This window comes from Chaetodon trifascialis, chromosome 2 (genome assembly GCF_039877785.1).
Source record: "Chaetodon trifascialis isolate fChaTrf1 chromosome 2, fChaTrf1.hap1, whole genome shotgun sequence".
NCBI lineage: Eukaryota > Metazoa > Chordata > Actinopteri > Chaetodontiformes > Chaetodontidae > Chaetodon > Chaetodon trifascialis.
In genome coordinates this window covers 18,516,029-18,534,375 of record NC_092057.1, presented here as the reverse complement: position 1 = coordinate 18,534,375, position 18,347 = coordinate 18,516,029, and the positions used below count along the sequence as shown (strand labels likewise).

General features: G+C 41.2%; 1 protein-coding gene across 1 annotated transcript in view; it reads left to right on the top strand.

Annotated features, from left to right (window-relative positions):
• Window positions 1-18,347, top strand: part of LOC139346467 (alpha-1,6-mannosylglycoprotein 6-beta-N-acetylglucosaminyltransferase B-like) — a 106,592-nt gene that overhangs the window by 24,645 nt on the left and 63,600 nt on the right. The window contains exon 3 of the mRNA XM_070985498.1: window positions 15,664-15,814. Coding sequence (XP_070841599.1) covers window positions 15,664-15,814 — 151 coding nt within the window. The remainder of the gene's footprint in view (window positions 1-15,663; window positions 15,815-18,347) is intronic.

The following is an 18,347-nucleotide window of genomic DNA, read 5'->3' as shown; positions in this document are numbered from 1 at the left end:
TATCATAATGAAAGCTACAACATCATACTTACCTGAACCTTACACAGATGATTTGAATGTTCCCTATACTTAAATCACTTATCGAAATGAACACCAATGTTCAGAGTATTCTTATTCAAACAGAGAATGTTTAACCTTTATTGGATGTGTACCATCGTCGTGATGAGGTGGAAAATATACAGAGATGAGCGCTGTATCAGTCACCCATAAAATCAGAATAAAAGTTGTTCATTATTTAGTGCAGCGTTGAGATTAGCTAGCTGCTGCTAGCGATGTGTCCTGAAAATTTAAACAGTGTCCTCTGTTTTCTGATTTACATCATCTTGGGGGGAAAAAAACAACTTTTGCTGCTTTAAAATTCCGTCAGCAACTGAAAGTTTGGAAAGTTTGCACAAAAAGCATTAATGGCTTTTCCTGCAAAATCCAGTTTATCTTTTTTTTTTTTTAAGGAGCTACATAGAAGCTGGTTGCATGCTAACAATATGTTTGCTAGCCACAAAACATTTCCTGGGATGTTGTGAAAACCTATTTGCCCAGTCTGAATACACTGAACTCAAGATGAACAACTGAAAAATGAAATATGTGCAATCAACTAGTGTTTCCCAAGTTAGAGGCAACAACTGTGTTGTTTATCTGTAGCAGAGGTTCTCACACTTACACACAATGGTCCTCATCTGTTTTTTTTTTTCAAGGTCAGAGGTCCATTTAATCATTTCAGTCATTTGAAATCATTTAATCAGTGAATTATTGTCACAGCTCTTGTGATTGGGCCAGCGTGAAACAGAGGCAGACAGGGCTCAATACATAACCCACAGTACAACTACAAATGAATGAGTCCTTATCTCAACTCTTCTGGATCCCAGGAATTGAAGAACACTCAGCTTGAGACTTAACCATGTCTTGTGTCTAATAGATAAGCTTAGTGATTCAATGACATCTACAGAGTTACCTCCTGTAGTCTGGCCAATCCATTACTAACGGCTCTGGGGAATGGCCAGCCTGGGCGCTGAGTGGTTTGATGTTGGGTCCTCAGAGAAGAGAGGATGGAGTTGGAGAATAACCCCATGTTGTAGAATGGGTGAACTATGAATTGTGGACTCCTTGGCTTGTTTCCAGGCGTTGGCAGGCTAATCAATGATCACTCTGGGGACAGACTGGCCTTCTTCCACTGGTGAGAAATGTTAGATGTGCACATTCTTTGCATTCATTTATATCTGCAGTATGGATGTGGCACATGGACTGCCAGTCGATGATCACTGAGTTATTTGCTGGGTCCGAATTGAGCTGCCATGCGGTTCGGGTGTGAATCGCGGTCCAGACTTTGAGATGCCCTAATCTAAAACGTGTTTTTCATTTTCTTCTTTGGCTCTGTATAACACATGGCACAGTTGTTGGCATTGGCGTAAACGCGTAAACACCCTTTTCACTGTACATGTAAACTGCCCCCAACCCAGCTGTTCATTTCAACTGTAAACATTTGTATATTCCTAGTTTGCAACTCAGCCTCCTAGTATCACAAGGCCAGATGTCCATTCTGGCTCCAAGAGTGGTATGTCTTCCCTCTCTCACGCACGGTTTCACCAGTCCTTTGCTTCATTACCTGTGAGTCAGAGTAAATAACGGAATGAGTGAAAGTGCCAGGGTGCTGAAGTGTGCCACTGAGCAAAAAAGAAAAAGAGAGCAGCTTTTGCCAAAGCTCTCAGCACAGAGCAAAGCCTTGACAGATGCTAATGTATCTGCTGAGGGCTGAATTATGGAGACAAACACTTATAGGTCCAGAGAGACAAAGAGGGAAAGACTATTGGATAAGACTTAAGGGGAATAGGGAGCGAGAGACTCCAGGAGGGAAAGTATGAAGAAAGAATCTGTAAGCACATGAACGAGAGGGGGAGGAAAATGGAGACAAAGGACACAAAGATTATTGAGAGGTCACAGAATAGATTGATTCCAGGAGAGTGAATGTACTCATAGCCCAAATAGCGAGTGAAGTAACCGTATTTTACTTAATGGGATGAATGTGCAGTGAAAGAGTTGAAGGAGAGGCAAAACATGATGAGAAACCCTTTTTTTTGTTCCACATTACACATAATCGCCATAGACACTGCCCCCTGGCATATTAACAGATTTACACAACACTTTCCAAAAAATCTAATTTAAAATGTTTGCACATACAATACAAGGTAGGTAGAAAGTTTCAGATACAGTTGAGAATGAATCACCATCTTCTTAGTCATCACAAAGCCTGGTAGCAGAAGTTACGTGTTCTCAGATCAGCACATCTGAAAACAAGTGGCTTATGTGCAGTATTACAAGTGGAAGGCAAGGAGGAGAAACGAAAGCCTAGCATTTGAATAGTACCCATTAATTAATTTTACCATTCAGATTGTGTGCCTTTTCTTATCGGATGCTTTCAGGAGGATCCTTCCTATTTTTCTGTCTATATTTTGGTATATTTTCTGACCTATGTCATGTATCTTATTTCTCAATGATCCAGTGGGTGACGGTAGAAATCCACCTGTCTTAAATCAGTTTTACTGCTGTCCACCTCATCTTGCTCTTTCATCTTTCCCTTCTGTCAAGGCTGCCGTGTTTCATTGTAATGTTGATTGATAGGAGGCCTTCAGGTGATGTAGTGAAAGATAATGGAGAGGCAAAGAAGATACAGAACATCCAATTACTGCCGAGGGCTTGGCTATGCTTGTCCAAAAATGGGAGCATCTTTTCAGTGTTTGAACATTAAAAACTTACTGAACCACCTTAATATGGTGCATCTCTTTATTCCGTACTAAGACTTTGTTTTGTTTTTTTTGGTCTCAATGTGAAACTCATTGATTTTAAAGGCAGCCAAAAGCAAAGCGATCTAATCTGCCTAATGGAAGTTTCATTCTTAAGTGACATCTATTGCTTTGTGCATGTCTGATGGACAGCTGTTAGCAGATTTATGCAGCAGTTTTCAGATGCACAATGCAGCCATATCAACAAAACTGAAAAGCTGGGGTTTGTTTCAAGAGATTATTTGTCATTCGTTTCTGTCTAGATTATGTAATAGCTAGATAAACATATATAAAAATGTATGGTATTAGAGGCTAGGGTTGAAGGAAAATAGATGAAGATGAATACAGCTAAAATTTGTTGTTTCACTTATTTCACCTGCTTATAGATAGCATTCGTGTCGTGCCAAAGTTTGATAACTTTGATAGCTCGACCTACATCACGTAACTAAACCCTACCTTAAAAACAGCTTCAAAATCATTTTGATGGTACACTGACTTGTAATAGAGAGAATGGTGCCTCTTTCTCTCCCACTGTGCGCTATGTAACTTGGTATGATCTCCCGTGAGAAGTGTGCAACACTACATCAAGTACCAACTATCAGTGACTTTTGTGAAACGGGATCATTTTTCCCTCTGATGTCTTCCAGCGAGGGATTTTCCTGATGGATAGATACTTTTACTTGTTGCTAAAGTATCCGCTTACTGCTGCCCTACTGTACCTGCTGTCAACTAGTACCTGTAGTGGACTCTGAGCTTGGTGTGCCAGGGGAGCGTTGGTCTTTACATCGCTAACAGAGGAGCCTTGGACTGCCAAAGGTTGAGAGAGAGGAAGCTAAGGAGGGAAAAAAAAAGGACGTAATAATAGCTAGCTTGCTAATTTCTGTCTTGTGTTACTGCACTTGCTTGATGTTTGGCTGCATTCGCAAAGCCGTCGACTCACAAATTTTTGATCATAAATCATGTAGCCATGACAAATGCACATGTACAGCTGTCCATTTTTGCGCCCCTGATGTGTAAAATGTACGGTGTATCCATTGACTGTAATCATACAACGCTCACAAACTGTACATATGGGATATATTTTCTTTCCTGTGCCTCATCTTTCCAGGAAATTCTTCTATGAGACTAAACATCATCTAGGGCAAACTCACACGCACATACACACACATTTGTGGACATACCGCAGCCAGATATGCACACTCAGACACACAGAACAGTGAAAAGGTCACGTCACACACATTTCCCATCTAAATTCTTGTATTCCCCCCCATCTACCATGATGGGTGTACATGCATGCATACACACTCACACACTTTCTGCATTCTGAACTCAACCTCCTCATCTCTGCCAATCTCGGCGTAGAACACAACGCTCTGTCACACTAACACACATTGACGTGCTCGTGGTGAAAAGAGCCCCTGCGGCTGTGTGTCTGTCTGAGCCGTGCTGAAGGAGTGAAAGTCAACAGAGAAATGTTTTCTGAGAGACAGAGATTTGAGAAGGTGGTGGATATGGTAATAAAGGCCATGGCTTGTGTCTGTCAGACTTCTCAGGATGGTGCATGAAGGTGAGTGTGACCTCCATGTTCTCATGTGTGGCGTGTGTGTGTGTGTGTGTGTGTGTGTGTTAGAAATCGAAAGGGAGGTCATCACTCAAATAATAAATGTCACCCTTAAGCTCTGCACATGAAATGCTGCATTGTTTATGTGTAATTCAAAGAAGAACAATTCAATCTGATGAAGATATCCATTGTTTCGTATTCCATTTGAAATTGTGCTTTTGAAACAGCCGTTGCTATCGGTCCATTTCATCACAGTTTCATCAAGAAACGAACACGCCCACACTTGGAGACACGACGCACTTGTCAACAGATTAGCCTTTCATGCTGCATATGTGTATATGCAATTTGGTCTCTGTTCAAATATTGTTTTATTTGTGAATCTCAAGTGCTTTGTGTGGGGTTGTGTTGATGCCAGCTTTTCATCCTCTGTCATCATCGTAAGATAAACTATGACAAATCAAGATGACAGAGAGGGAAACAGTCAAAATTAAAGAGTGATAGAGGATAAAAGATAAGAGGGAGGGTGAGAGAAGATATTGCAAGTGGACGAATGTGACAGCTTCAAAACAAAATGTGCAAATCAAATGAAACAGCAGCTTACAACGGCCCTATGAGTGAAACACAGTTTGGGAACGGAGGGGAAAGACGATGGGGGTTGAACTGAGGCTCAACTGTGGAGACACAGCGCGCTAGATTAGAGTCACACACAAAGTCTTTCTTCATCCCATCCTCGATCACTTTGAAACAGAGAAGCTGTCTCTCTTTCTTTGTGTTTTTTAATATCCTCTCATCTGTCTCGTCTCCCCTCATGAAATCCAATTCGCCTTGACATCAATGGATGAATGGAGAGAAAATGTGAAAATCAGATGAACAATAAATATTTAAAAAACTCATACAAGAGAGAGAATTAAGATTGAGCAAAGTATGTTTAGTCCACCATCGGTAGAGGATTCTATTCTATTCTATTCTATTCTATTCTATTCTATTCTATTCTATTCTATCATGTCGTGCACAAAATAGCTTATTGATCATCCCTCTGTATGCGGTCTTACATCTTTTTAAATTGTCTTTTAGATCATCGCCATTCATTGTGTTTACTTTCTTGCCAGCATGATATTTCACTTCCTTCATGCTTCATTTGCTGCATTTTCATTTGCCAAAACCCTCCTCCCACCGTACATTTCCATTCCCATCGTGAAGCTTAAAAAAACTTCATCCCACTCTTTTCTGTCTGCACTCAGTCCTGTCGTTCCTTAGCTAATGAACAGCAGAGCTCCTGCACCATAATAATTAAACTGCTTGTAATTTGTAGTAATTGAATGTGGGTGTGGAAATGAAGAAAGGAGATGTACTAGGGATTGGAGTGGTAGCATGAGCGTGGTAGCATTAAGCACCAGTCTGTCTGTCTGTCTGTCTGTCTGTCTGTCTGTCTGTCTGTCTGTCTGTCTGTCTGTCTGTCTGTCTGTCTATCTGTCTGTCTGTCTGTCTGTCTGTCTGTCTGTCTGTCTGTCTGTCTGTCTGTCTGTCTGTCTTCCTGCCCACTGAGGACGGAGGGAGGAGTTTTACTAGTGATGGTGTTGTTTCTTTTACTGCAGAGGAGAAGGAGGGGGAAGTTGACCAGGGAGGACAAAGAATTGGGTGAAGGAGTAAAATAGGGTATGAAGAAGATGACAAGAGAAAAGCACAGTGGTGAGGGAGAGGAAGGAAGAGGTTTAGGGAAAAGTAGAGGCTGAAGATGAAGTGGCCTAAAAGTGAGGTAAAAGAACAACGGGGGGGGTATGCACAGGTAAACATGCATTATGTATGAATTAATATGTGTGTGTCTCAGCTGGAGGGCATTGTGTGTGCAGTTTGTTGGTATTGTACAGCCAAGTCCGACTGCAGTGACGGTGTCTCGACAAATCCTGGAGATGATGGTGAATAATGGGAAACAGCAGGCAGGACACCATGACAGCACCCATGGTGGTTTACTAAGGTTTGTGGCTGCATTTTCTCAGGCACAGATGGAAGCAGCACATTCAAATCATACTCACTGGGATGGAATATCTCAAACAAAACATTCATGAGCTCACAGAGTTATTACGCACTGATGAAACATCTCCATTGTGTATCATGTGACATCTTAATTCAAGGCTCAACTCACACTTAAAGTGTAAAATAATATCACACTTTTGTTTTTCGGGTGTATTTTCCTGTTTAAGTAGCTTTCAGTTTGGTTTGCACTTTCTCTCTCTCTCTCTCTCTCTCTCTCTCTCTCTCTCTCTCTCTCTCTCTCTCTCTCTCTCTCTGTCTCTCTCTCTGTTTGTGTGTGTGTATGTGTGTGTGTGCTCCTGTGACAAAATGACATCAGTCTCCAGTTAATTTAGCTGTGTCAACTCCTATCCAGCAGGCCCTTCTGTCAGCATTCATCAAACCACAAATGGTTTTCCTCTCATGAATATTCAAACCCCCCCCCCCAGCCAATCAAAATACCATCCTGTTCTGGCACATATAATACCTCATGTACGCAGACGTGTCCCTGTTTGAGCGTGTTTGTGTGCACTCGCATATGCGTAAGTCACGCATCGTATGTTCTTTGCTGCTGCAGTCATGCTTAAAGAGACGATTGTAGAGACGCTCGCATCGTGTTGGCCTGTAAATACCATGCACACACACACACACACACACACACACACACACACACACACACACACACACACGATTGGCACGCTTGCCATAGGAGGGATTATAGTGCAGTGCTGTCTTACAAACCCACCACATATCAAATGATTGAGAGGTCTCTTCAAGACAGTTTGATTTTCAAAGACAGAGCTCGATCATGCTTGACAGGGAAACGCTTTCAAAGTGCCATAGCCCCGCTGCAGGTGAACATTGAGTTTTTCCATATCGGATTTCATCATCTTCAAAATGATATATTTTTTTATGGGATCGTGCCATTTGTATTTCTAGACTGTCAGTGTTAATTGTTCAGTACACTCTAAACCCCTCTGCTATACACTGAATTGGAGCACAGACATGCTGTCAGGTTATGGTGGATATTTTTTTATTTATTGTTTTACCTTCATAATATGTGCAGTTATTCAGTTTAATTGAATTAGACATTCGAAAAAGCAGGGCAAAAACTCACATATTCATCCTGCTGCTCTGCGCCCCCTCCATGGCCTATGTCCTTTATACAAAGATAAACACACATACTCACACAGGCTGCCAGACCACCTCGGGGCACAATCACACTCTTTTAATGTCTTTTAATGGAAGGAACCCTGCCGCTCTAAACCCCTTTCTTTTCTTTTTTTTTCCTTTTCCTTAACATTCAACCGTAATGGATGGAGCCATTATGAATTCAACCCTGCACATATTATATGCTTTAGTCATAGGTCTGCTTATAGACTGTATTATACAAACACACCCATGCGGCTGTGCTGAGATGTGAAAAGTCATTTTTTTGATGGGGAAGTTGACACAGACAAACACTGTTCCCAGCCTGGGTGAAATATGAATTTTTAAAGTTAGTGGCATAAAAGGAATTTGATGGAGGGAAGTCATAGCTATTTTGTATCGCGTGACCCTTTTTGTCATTCCCATTACTGAAAAGTCAGGCAGACGGACATGCTGTGGCTATTTCACAGACTCACACTCGGACACATTAGATTGAGTATTCTGTATGGATTTCTCGCGAAGCTGCATCTGGCTGCCGATTTAATTTCTGTTCGCTAATGTTAATTGTTCCCACTGTCAAAATTCTGTTGCTCAGATGCTTAAATTGGATGAGGGAAAACTGCCAACTTTCTGTGTAGGCCACAGTACTTGCATACACACACACGCAGTACATATGCACAAAAATTCTCCCTCTCAGTTTTCAGTAGTCCGTTTAGAGACGCTAACAAGGATTCTGTTCACGCTTCACGCATTTCAGTCCTCAGGAGAAATATGATGTGTCCTGACACTAAATATGCAGTCCAATATGGTGGCTAAAGCAGGGCACTGTGTATGTGTGCATGTGTGCGTGTGCTGATTTATTCCACCTTGTGCCAGTGGGGGAAGCCAAACACGGCATGAAATAGTATGCCAGCAGCTTGGCCCTGTTAGCCCACTGCCTTTACTCTCATTGAATCTTAAGTCTGCATTTATCTTTCACAAACACAAACAGGTAGTCACTCAGACAGCACGGTGCTCGATTCATGACCAAAGGCCCAAACAGCTTTTGTTTGATCTCTTGGGACAAGTTACTCCTTCATGCATAGTAAATAACTTGCAGCACAAGTCTAATTAAAGTACAGATTTGGTTATTTGCCAGTTTAGAAGTCTTCACTTTTCTACCATTTTTTTTTTAATCTTCCATTTTGTAATTTTCTTGGGATCAAAGGTGCAGTTGCAACATGATTGCAGCTGCATGGCAGTTAAATCAATCAGCGTTTACCAAATGAATGCATCCATTGATCAAGATACGCAATTTCACTGGAAAGTTTTTCATTAATAAAATAATTCGCCCATATTGTAATTCGAAAATATGACTTCACCTTTTCCATCATTCTGTTTCATGATCCCTCTGGCTTTATTGTTTCATCAAACCTGTTAAATGTAATATTTTAGTCATTGAGTCCATCACTATTATATGATGATCCAGACTTCACAATAACTGAAACCTTAGTGTGTCATAGTGCGAGTGAAACAGCCACCTTGCTCACAAGTAGTGGTGTATTCATCATGCATGTTTATGATGGCCTGTGCAGTGCTTATTTATCAAATATCTTTACTGTCCAAACTGTTCAGATCAGATTGGAATTTGCATGTCCAGACATCACCAGCCTATCTATGTGAGTCGTAGTTATGACTTAGGCTTTGGTAACTATGTCTGCTGTCGATGTGGCTTTCAAATCTGGATGTAATCCCAATATGCCATCAAATGGATTAAGGTCTAAATTTTTCCTGATGTCAGAGCTATTATTGTTTTGAGCAGCCAGAACACACAATGGGCTGATGGTAAGGGGCCTATAAGACCTCTGGTGTTAATGCCCGTAAATGTCTGTCATCAGTAATAGACTGATCACAAGGAACTTACAAACAATACCCAGTATAGGGTATTTAATCTTGATTGTTGTCCATGTTCCTTGTTCATCTTTCACACATTACTTCTTTTCTTTTATGTCTTGACTTGCATTTTTTTTTTTTCACACACGCACACACACACACGCACACAGTTCCCTGGTTTTGACTCCACTGCCCTTTGAGCTTGAGCAAGTCAAACCATCTTTATCTCTGCAGTAATGTTGCTGCTGTTTATCATCTTTCAGCTTCTGTCCTTTAGACACAGCAGGGGTGAGGAACGCCTGGCCTCTGGGCAGCATGCAGCCTACAAGACCGTTTGTTAAAATGACTTACTGCTAATACCGGACAAAGTAAAATTGTTTCAAAATACCAGTTTGTCTTGATGAATTCATGGCGATGAAGAGAAAGCCTGCTGTGAAGGTAACACTCAGAGCTGAACCTCAAGCTCCATCCAGCTTCTCAGCTCTCTACTTTCAAGGGTGAAACAATTTGAAGCAAAATTAATGCGGCAGCAAGTGTGACTGGAAAGAGGTAATGCTGTGCATTTTCCCACTCTGCAAAAATAAAAAAAGCCAGCTGTAACATCTGAATATTCTGCTGAGTGTGGAAACTCCATCATGCCTTTGGCGACAGGTTTCAGGACATGAAAAATAAAAAGGAACTGAAAGTATTTGCCACATCAGTATGTTCAGTGGTACCCACGACAAAATCATTGAACTGCAAAGCAGAGACGAGCTCAAAGCTAATTACAGCAATCTGCTTTTGCTCGACTTCAAACTGTGTGTTTGTACATCTTAAGGATTTTCCCATTCTGAGGAGACATGCACGCGTCTCTGTTTGGGACGACCCACTACTGGGAGCCCTGCAGTGTTGACATTCAGGTTTGTATCAGCTGTGCAGTCTCTGTTACTGTTTGTATTATCCCAAAAACTAAATATGCAACCCCAACCCTGACATACTGTATCTGAAGTGTCCTTCACTAGCAAATATCTTACACCAGTGTGATCTGAATGAGGTTTCATCTGATGAGGGAAGACAAGGACAGCCATTTTCTTTATGATCATTTAAACAAGCTTTTGGAGTATTGACACTTGTCCTTTACATTGGCATTTGGTCGCCTCAGTCAAATAAAATAAAAAGATTTCGATGCGTTTGTCATCTCAGTACACAATGAATCCTCAACAAGGATCAGCTTTTGAAAGCAGACCTCATTTCTAACAGCCGCTCTGCTCATTTGTCAGCCATGGGAGTGCAGCTTCTGTGACGAGATTTTGACACGCAGATTCATCAAGAAACAAAGACTCACAGGGAACAATTAGCCCCCTGCATTAGACCATGGGGACATATGAAAGACCTATTCATGAGCTTTTTTGTATCTTGTACCTTGACAATTTTTAATATTGCTTTGGTGTTTATTGTAATTTTATGTCATATTGTCATTCAAAGGGATCACCCATATTACACTAAGACTGCCAAGACTGAGAGAAACACTAAACATTAGACAAGCCCATATGTGTTCAACCTAATAATAAACTATCATAATCTGTATTTTTCATGCCCGTTCCTTCAATTTGCTTGACCCTTAACGTGGACATTATTCATTTTCAGCCAATCACAAAGATGTAACCAGAGCGACCCACCAGCGCACTCTGACAGGGTGATCCATCACAGGCAAAGGACATGACACTGCCAGTCTGAGACGAATACATCTGTCGCAGAGGAGATAACTCACTGAACTTAGGATTCCTTCTGCTGTTGGTAGAGATCGAGGCAGACAATGACCTTGCACCAGAGCTGTTAGGCACCGGAGCCCATTGGCTGTAATTGCCTGTCAAGCAGCAGACATGGGGTTTGACAGAGTGGTCGGCAAGCGTATTCCAGGTGTTTGCAGTGTCAATATGGGCCTTGCCAAGTCCTCTGATGGGAGGCTAGAAGAATACACTCTGACCTATGTGTCCCTTATGTCCCAAGCTGTATCTTATTAGGCTGTTTACTCCATCGTGTGTGGGTACTGAAGATTTAATGATTTAAGTGGACAGACTGCCTTAAGAATTCTTTGCTTGTTTAATGTGTGCCAGTTTATGGATTAAGTTAATGTATATACCTGAGGCTGAATTAGAATGTAGCCTTTAAAATTGTCACTTTCAGTGTGAACGCCCCGTTTGGCTTGTTTTGCATCTGCCAGCCACCCTGTGTTTCCTGACTATTTTGTGTACACCTGCTAATTGGATTTGCACTCGATAGTTCATTAACATGTTAGAGAGGCTTGCTGGAAGTCGTTCTGACCAGTGGTTTTAATATTTTTTTCTGAACATCCAGGACATGTACTGTTTCCAGGTGTTAAAGCCAATGAGAACTTGGTTTCAAGTTTTTCTTAATAATGTTAGATACACAATACATTCCCCATGATAACAATGCTATCACGATGCAGTGAATCACGATATCTGTGTAATTGAAGAACAAAAAAAATACCCATAAAATGGCAGAGATCACAGAATTTTACAACTGAGGTGGAACAATGTACAAAAAAGTACAAGAGTCTGAGCTTAGTGCCTCTTTAAAACAAAAGATATTGTGTTCACAGAGGACCCCTCCACTCAGAGTAAATGTGTTTTCAGGGTCTTCAAGGGTGTCGATAAAGTTGGTGATGTAACAGTCAAGTATGTTCTCAATGATGTTTTTCCTTCCATTTTCATGTGAGCATGTCCAGCAGAAAGCAGCCTTTCTGTGTAAAGACTGATGATACATACACCTCTGGCTACATCCGCTTTGTGTCTTTATACAGTGTGTGTGCTAAAAGTGGAAAAAAATGATCGAGGATCTCTTCTTAAAAACGAGTCTTGCTCAGAGGAAGAAGCTCTTAACCACTTCTTGGTTCACAGCTGTCTGTTCTTCTCATTCTCATGTGCGCTTGTTATATCATAGGTTACGGATGAAATACTGTACATGGGGCATGTTCTGCAATGATTAGGAAGCTTTTCTGTTTCTCTACCTTTCAGTCACCTTCCTCACTCTAGACTGTTATAAGTGGAATTCACAGTAGGTCAGTTGTGATTGATTTTGCTTTGCTGTTAACTGGTGACTAACTGGTTCAGTCGTGACCTGGAACGTTTTAATAACCTGGACAAATGGGAGAAATTTCGGTCAAATATTATCTATGTTTATGGACCTTATTGTCTCATGCTTTGTGTCTCAGTGACTAATGGGGACAACAATTTTTGAAACCAAGTATTGAGTCATCGTGCTACAGCTGACAACTGAGAAATGGACTGCAGTGTCATGCGTTTATACACCGTCAATGTACATTTCTCTAAAGGTGTTTGCTTTTACCACCGACAGGCTCAGTCTGACAACATTATGGGAAGTATCTCTACGGACAGAGCTTCTTGTGAAAGAGCCACTATATCGCTCTTGCTGAAGCCACCAGACTCCATTTACAGAAAGTCATTTTTTTTACTGTAAATCAAACTTCATTCAAACTAGACAGAAACAAAATAACACTCACCAAATCCTTCTTGGTTCGTGCTTATACTGTTCCAACAATCACCACCATCTCCGGTTTGGTCAAAATAAACCCTTAATTCACAGAAATGGGGGAGAAAGAGAGCAAGAGAGAGGGCGGACATCAGAGAAACAGCGGGGGGGAAACAGCATGTAGAGCCAAAATGTTTTCACATCTAACTGAGCAACCCGACGTTATGACTGGAGAGACTTGAAAATATGTGACTTTCAGAGACTTTCCCAGCATAAAACAACCAATTACCAGATAAAGGAAACCCTGCTCCCAGTCAGCACTGACAAAGTGACGGAGCTGTGATGTAGCTTGTGTGTGTGGGAGCTGTCCAGCAGTTGTTGGTCAGAGCTAGCTTAGCTATTACCTCATCCAGTGTTCAGTCACTGTAGCTCTCAATGCCAAAGTGTAGTCAGCCTCAAGGCACCCACACATGAACAATATTCTCAGTGGTTAATCGATTAAGGGTTAATTCACTATCACTAATTCATTGCTAACTCACATGCACGCACTCTGACCCTGGCGGTGTTGGTGTAATTAGCCTAATGAGGGCTTGTACACCTTCTAACCAGTCAGAGTATATTCTGCCTCTCTCCCTCACTGTGTCTGGAACTACTATCTGTGTGTGCATGCTTATGTGTTAATCCTCACTTTTCACCTCTGATGGCCAAAGATGTGTTCATCTCTCCACACACACAGCTACGTATGCCGCCACTCCTTTATGTCCACGGAGAGCCCTCTGTGCCATGCTAGGTGGAAGAAATAAATTGGCCATCACACAGACACAGACACAGACACAGACAAGAAAGAAGAGTGCCCCAGCGTAATTAGTTCCTGGCTTTTCATAACTCAGAGTCTTGGTGGAAGTCTCTTTTTCATATCAAAGGGTATCAAAGGATGTAAAAGTAAGCCCATATTCAGACATCAGACTCCAGAGTGTCTGGGTGTCTGGCCTTAACAAAAGCCAGTTTATGACAAGAGATCAGAATACAGCGCTGAGTGATGTGCACTGCTGCTGGCAGAGGAAATGAGAGATCAGGCTGAAGATATACAGGTTAAAGACTGAGAAAATCAAACTGTTGGCTTTTATATTTAAGGGTGAGGATTAACACTCATGATCAAGTGGAGAGGACCTGCTCTATTGAGGTCAAAGGGGTATTATTATGGGGGGGGGGGGGTCTTTCTCTCATGGAAAAAGAAGGGGAGTAAATGGAAAGCTTGACAAACAAAAAGCAGCTTTTGTACCAATTGATTCATACTTGAAAGTCATCCTTGAAAATAAATTGCTTTTTTTTTATGTCTGCCACAGCACATATCTGCTCCGTAAATCATTTGTCCTGCATTGCCATTTGAGGAGAGATGCCGTAAATTTGCATTAATGTGATGGAATACTGTCAGTGATCCGTCCGTGTGGATGGAAACCTTATTTGGATACAGCCAATCAAATCACACTGAGCCAGGCAGCAGCGAGACGACACAAGAGCGGCAGACTCTGAACAATAACACACAGTGACTTTCCAGCTAAAGTCTGCTTCTTGTCTAACTTTCAAACACACATCCCATCCTGAACATGTGCTTGTTGAGCGAGTAAGCAAACAAACATTCAAGGGGACAGGCAAGATGCCTAATGTGACTTCACAGGCTAGATAGCTAATTCGCTGCTCAGCCGCAACACATTAAACGGTACCATTTAAACATACCTGAGAATGTCTCTTAAGTCAGTTAGATGCTCGTTTGGTCTTTATTCTTTAATGCTACTAACAACACGCTGTTTGTCCACGACATATAAATTACACCGCAAGTTTGTTTACTTTGTCTCTCAGTCCCTCCGGAGTAATGCCGGCACTCTGGCAGCCTGCCAGCTGCTGTCAATCACACACACGACGAGACAAACACCTTTTCTCTTCCATACAACAATGAAGTAAAACCTTTAAATAATGACTAAATGGGATTTAATTTGGACTGTAATAGCAAGCACAAGCACACAAATTGAAAGGCTGTATAAAGCTTCAGTTCATAAAACTGTCATCTCTATTATGAACAAGGACACGTTTACTTCTGTTTGAAAACATGTCTTGTGCAATCACTGTTTTGTAATTACATGAATTAGGGAACATTGCACATTGGCTGCCCCAAATGTTAATTAATGGCGACAGTCTGAAAACTGATTTAATCAGTGAGGTGGCATCTGTGAACTGAACCACGGAGGCAAAAGATCGAACTTTTTTCTGGCATATACCATTTTCTTACTGCTGTTTGACAGAGTGTGATTTCACCCTTAAATTTTCATGCACCTCATGCTTTTCTTTATTTTGTAGTGAGTGCTGGCTCTATTGCAGCCCAACTTTGTTGTTTAGGGTTATAAGCTAAAGGTATTATTACATAAAAAATGCCCAGTAGTGAGCAATGGGGGCTTTTTAAACAGATATTTAATTTCAAAGGAGCTATCAATTTTTTAGTCATAAAACACTGGTAAGCAATACAGACAGAAGGTAGATAGTGAATGCTTTTCTGCAAATCTCATTAAGGGGACACTTTCTTGGCATACTGAAGACAGGAATTTGCTTTTGATCTGCATTGCAGTGAAGTGCATAGAGACAGTTGTCCAAAGCAAGAGCACAGCCAAAACCAGCTACAGTGCATTGAGCCAGAAGAGCTGCAGGCTTTGTGATTAATGTTCATGCTGTTCTACAAGTTTGTTATGTGCTCTGCTGTCCAGCTTTTCATTCATCTCCTGCCTCTCCTTCTATGTCTGTTTCTACACTCAGTGCTGGGAGGTGTGGAGTCACGTGGTGTGCTGAGGAAGATCAGTGACATGCTGGAGGTGATTCTGAAGAGGATGGATAGCCTGTCCAAACTCGACAACACCTCCACCACCGACGCACGGCGCCTGGATGAGCTCAGCTCTGCTATCAACAGGTATGCTGAAGTTTTTTCGGTCTGATTTTGCATCAGTGCTAACTGGTTTTGGTAATCAGCAAAGGGCTTATTAAATTAGTCAGTACTCCCTAGATGTAACTGGTTATAGGGAGATTCACACATAAGATGAGGAAGTCATGTCATTTACTTTCAAAGTAAGAGTCAAAGATTGATACCTCTAATTTCTTTCAGGAAAACACATTTTCCGAGAACAAATCTGTGAATTTCATGAGTGTGGGTTGGTCTTCATCTGTTAAAAACACATTTTTTTTTTTGTTTTGTTTTGTTTTGTTTTTTTCAAAATTGCAATTATCTAAAGTGAAGTTATTGGGCAATATTATACATCAGGGCTTCTCAAATCTCAGGCCTCGTTCTTCTCTACCCAGACCCAGCCCATATCAGCAACTGGCAGCCTGCCGGCCATGTTCAGCCTGAAGAATATTAATGAATTCAGAAAATGTGCGTGTTTAACGTTTCTCAACCAGTGGATGGAGCCCAGCCCATCCTGAGAGTGATCATCGATCAGCTTGCCAAGACCTGGCAACGAGCAAAAAAGTTCAAGATTCATAGTTCACCAGTTCTGCAGAAACAGATACTCATGGAGAATCACTAAGCTTGTCTATTAGATGCAAGAGGCATCTGGTGTTTCTTTTTGTTGGCCTACTGTTGTATTTTTTGAGGAGCTTTTTAATGAGATAAAGACTTATTCACTGACTGCCTTCTTGGTGGAGGTCTGAGAGCATTTTCCAGTTAAGTATCTAGTTATCATTGTGGATTTTGGATTCTGTTCACACTGACATAGGTTCAATAAGTTTGAGCAAAGGTGGTGGTATTAAGCAGTAATAGCCTAATTAGACCCAAATATTTTATTTTTCTTTTTTTGAAAGTCCTCACAGTGTCTGCTTAGAAAAATTCTGGTCCTTGGACAAATGTACTTGAGGTCCCCTGCCACCGCATCTCATGAATAGGCTATATAACGTGAAGTGTGATGTTTTCTATTTTGAAATTAATTTTCTGTTTATCAGTATATTGTTAGTGACTTTAACTATACAGTGTAGCTGGAGACCACTCAGAGCGATCCTGTCCCCAGATCAATGTGGTTTTAATGTGGCTGATTTCTATATCATTGACCTTATTGTCATGGGGATGTTAACTGCTGGAGAGTGTTGTGTGTTGTTGCTACCAAGGATGTCAAGGATACAATCTCTACAACTAGTGTAAATGTAATTTTAAGTATATGTGTGAATCAGAAATATGGACTAACTGTCTGAGCCTTGTCTGCCTCAGTTTCATGCTGTCACGTCAAATGTGATGTTAATTCATTGACTAAATGTTATTTTGTTATCGCCAATCGTTCTGGACCTCTGACCATGAATGAAAATCAGATGTGAACCTTTGAGTGATAAGTATGAGAACCTCTGTTTTACATTATTGGTTAGGCTTGTATATGGGCACAATTCAGCAAGTTTGCATTGACAACAGGAAGAGTGTTAAAAGACACTTTCCGCTTGAACTATTTCATCTTAATGTTCATAATGCAACCATATGTTACATGCTTAGTTATTCTTCCTGTGAAAACACCAGATACTTTTTCAGACCTGAAACAAAACTGTAATATTTAGTATTACATCAATGCCATAATTTAATACAAAATTGATAATATGGCAGTACCAGAGAAGGATTGTTCTTTCCTCTTATAAGTGGAAATTAATTACACAAATAGTGCATTTCTAACACAGAGATAATGCACGCTATTCAGCTCTTGTATGATACAGTGTCACGAGTGCTTTGCTAAGCTCAGGTGTGTGTAAACAGAGAGCAGCCGGTAGAGCTTTGTAAGATGAATTGTCCTTAATGGCAGATAAACATGAAATTCTATAATTACACCATCAAATTTAAGATGTATTCCTCATTGTCATTCATGCCGTACATCACCTCTCTCCCTCCACTGTAGTCATGCCTTCTGTTTTCTCCCCTCTTCACTCCTCGCCTTATTGTATTTCACTCTCATCTTCACTCTCGTTTTTTTCCCTTCACGATCACTTGTGGAAATTGCTGCCTATTACCTCAAAATCACTGCTGCAAACAGATGAGTCTTGTATGACCTTGCTGCCACTGCTTTTATCAAACCGCTCCTCTTTTTGCCCCGTTAATACCAAAACATCCAATTTGTCTTTCCTATCAAAGGTTCTCTTCATTCTGACTCCTTTCATTTTCAAACAGCCTGACTAAACTCAGGAGTGATGTGATACACACTGACAGAAATCCCCTCACTTCCTCGAACCTTGTTAAATGATCCCGGATAAGCGCCCAGGTTCAGATCTGCGCCGAGGCACTAGAGCGGATGGATGGAGCGATTAATATGGTCTAGCGTAGGTGTTAACTGCAATCAATGTCTAGTAATGGGCTGTTTAATGTCGGGGAAGCCATTCTACTCTTAGGCCACGACTGGGGAAAAGTGCCCTGCTACGGATGTAACTCTGTCTATTGTCAGGGATTCTAAGTAGGACAGTACGTGCGTGTGTTACTGTAA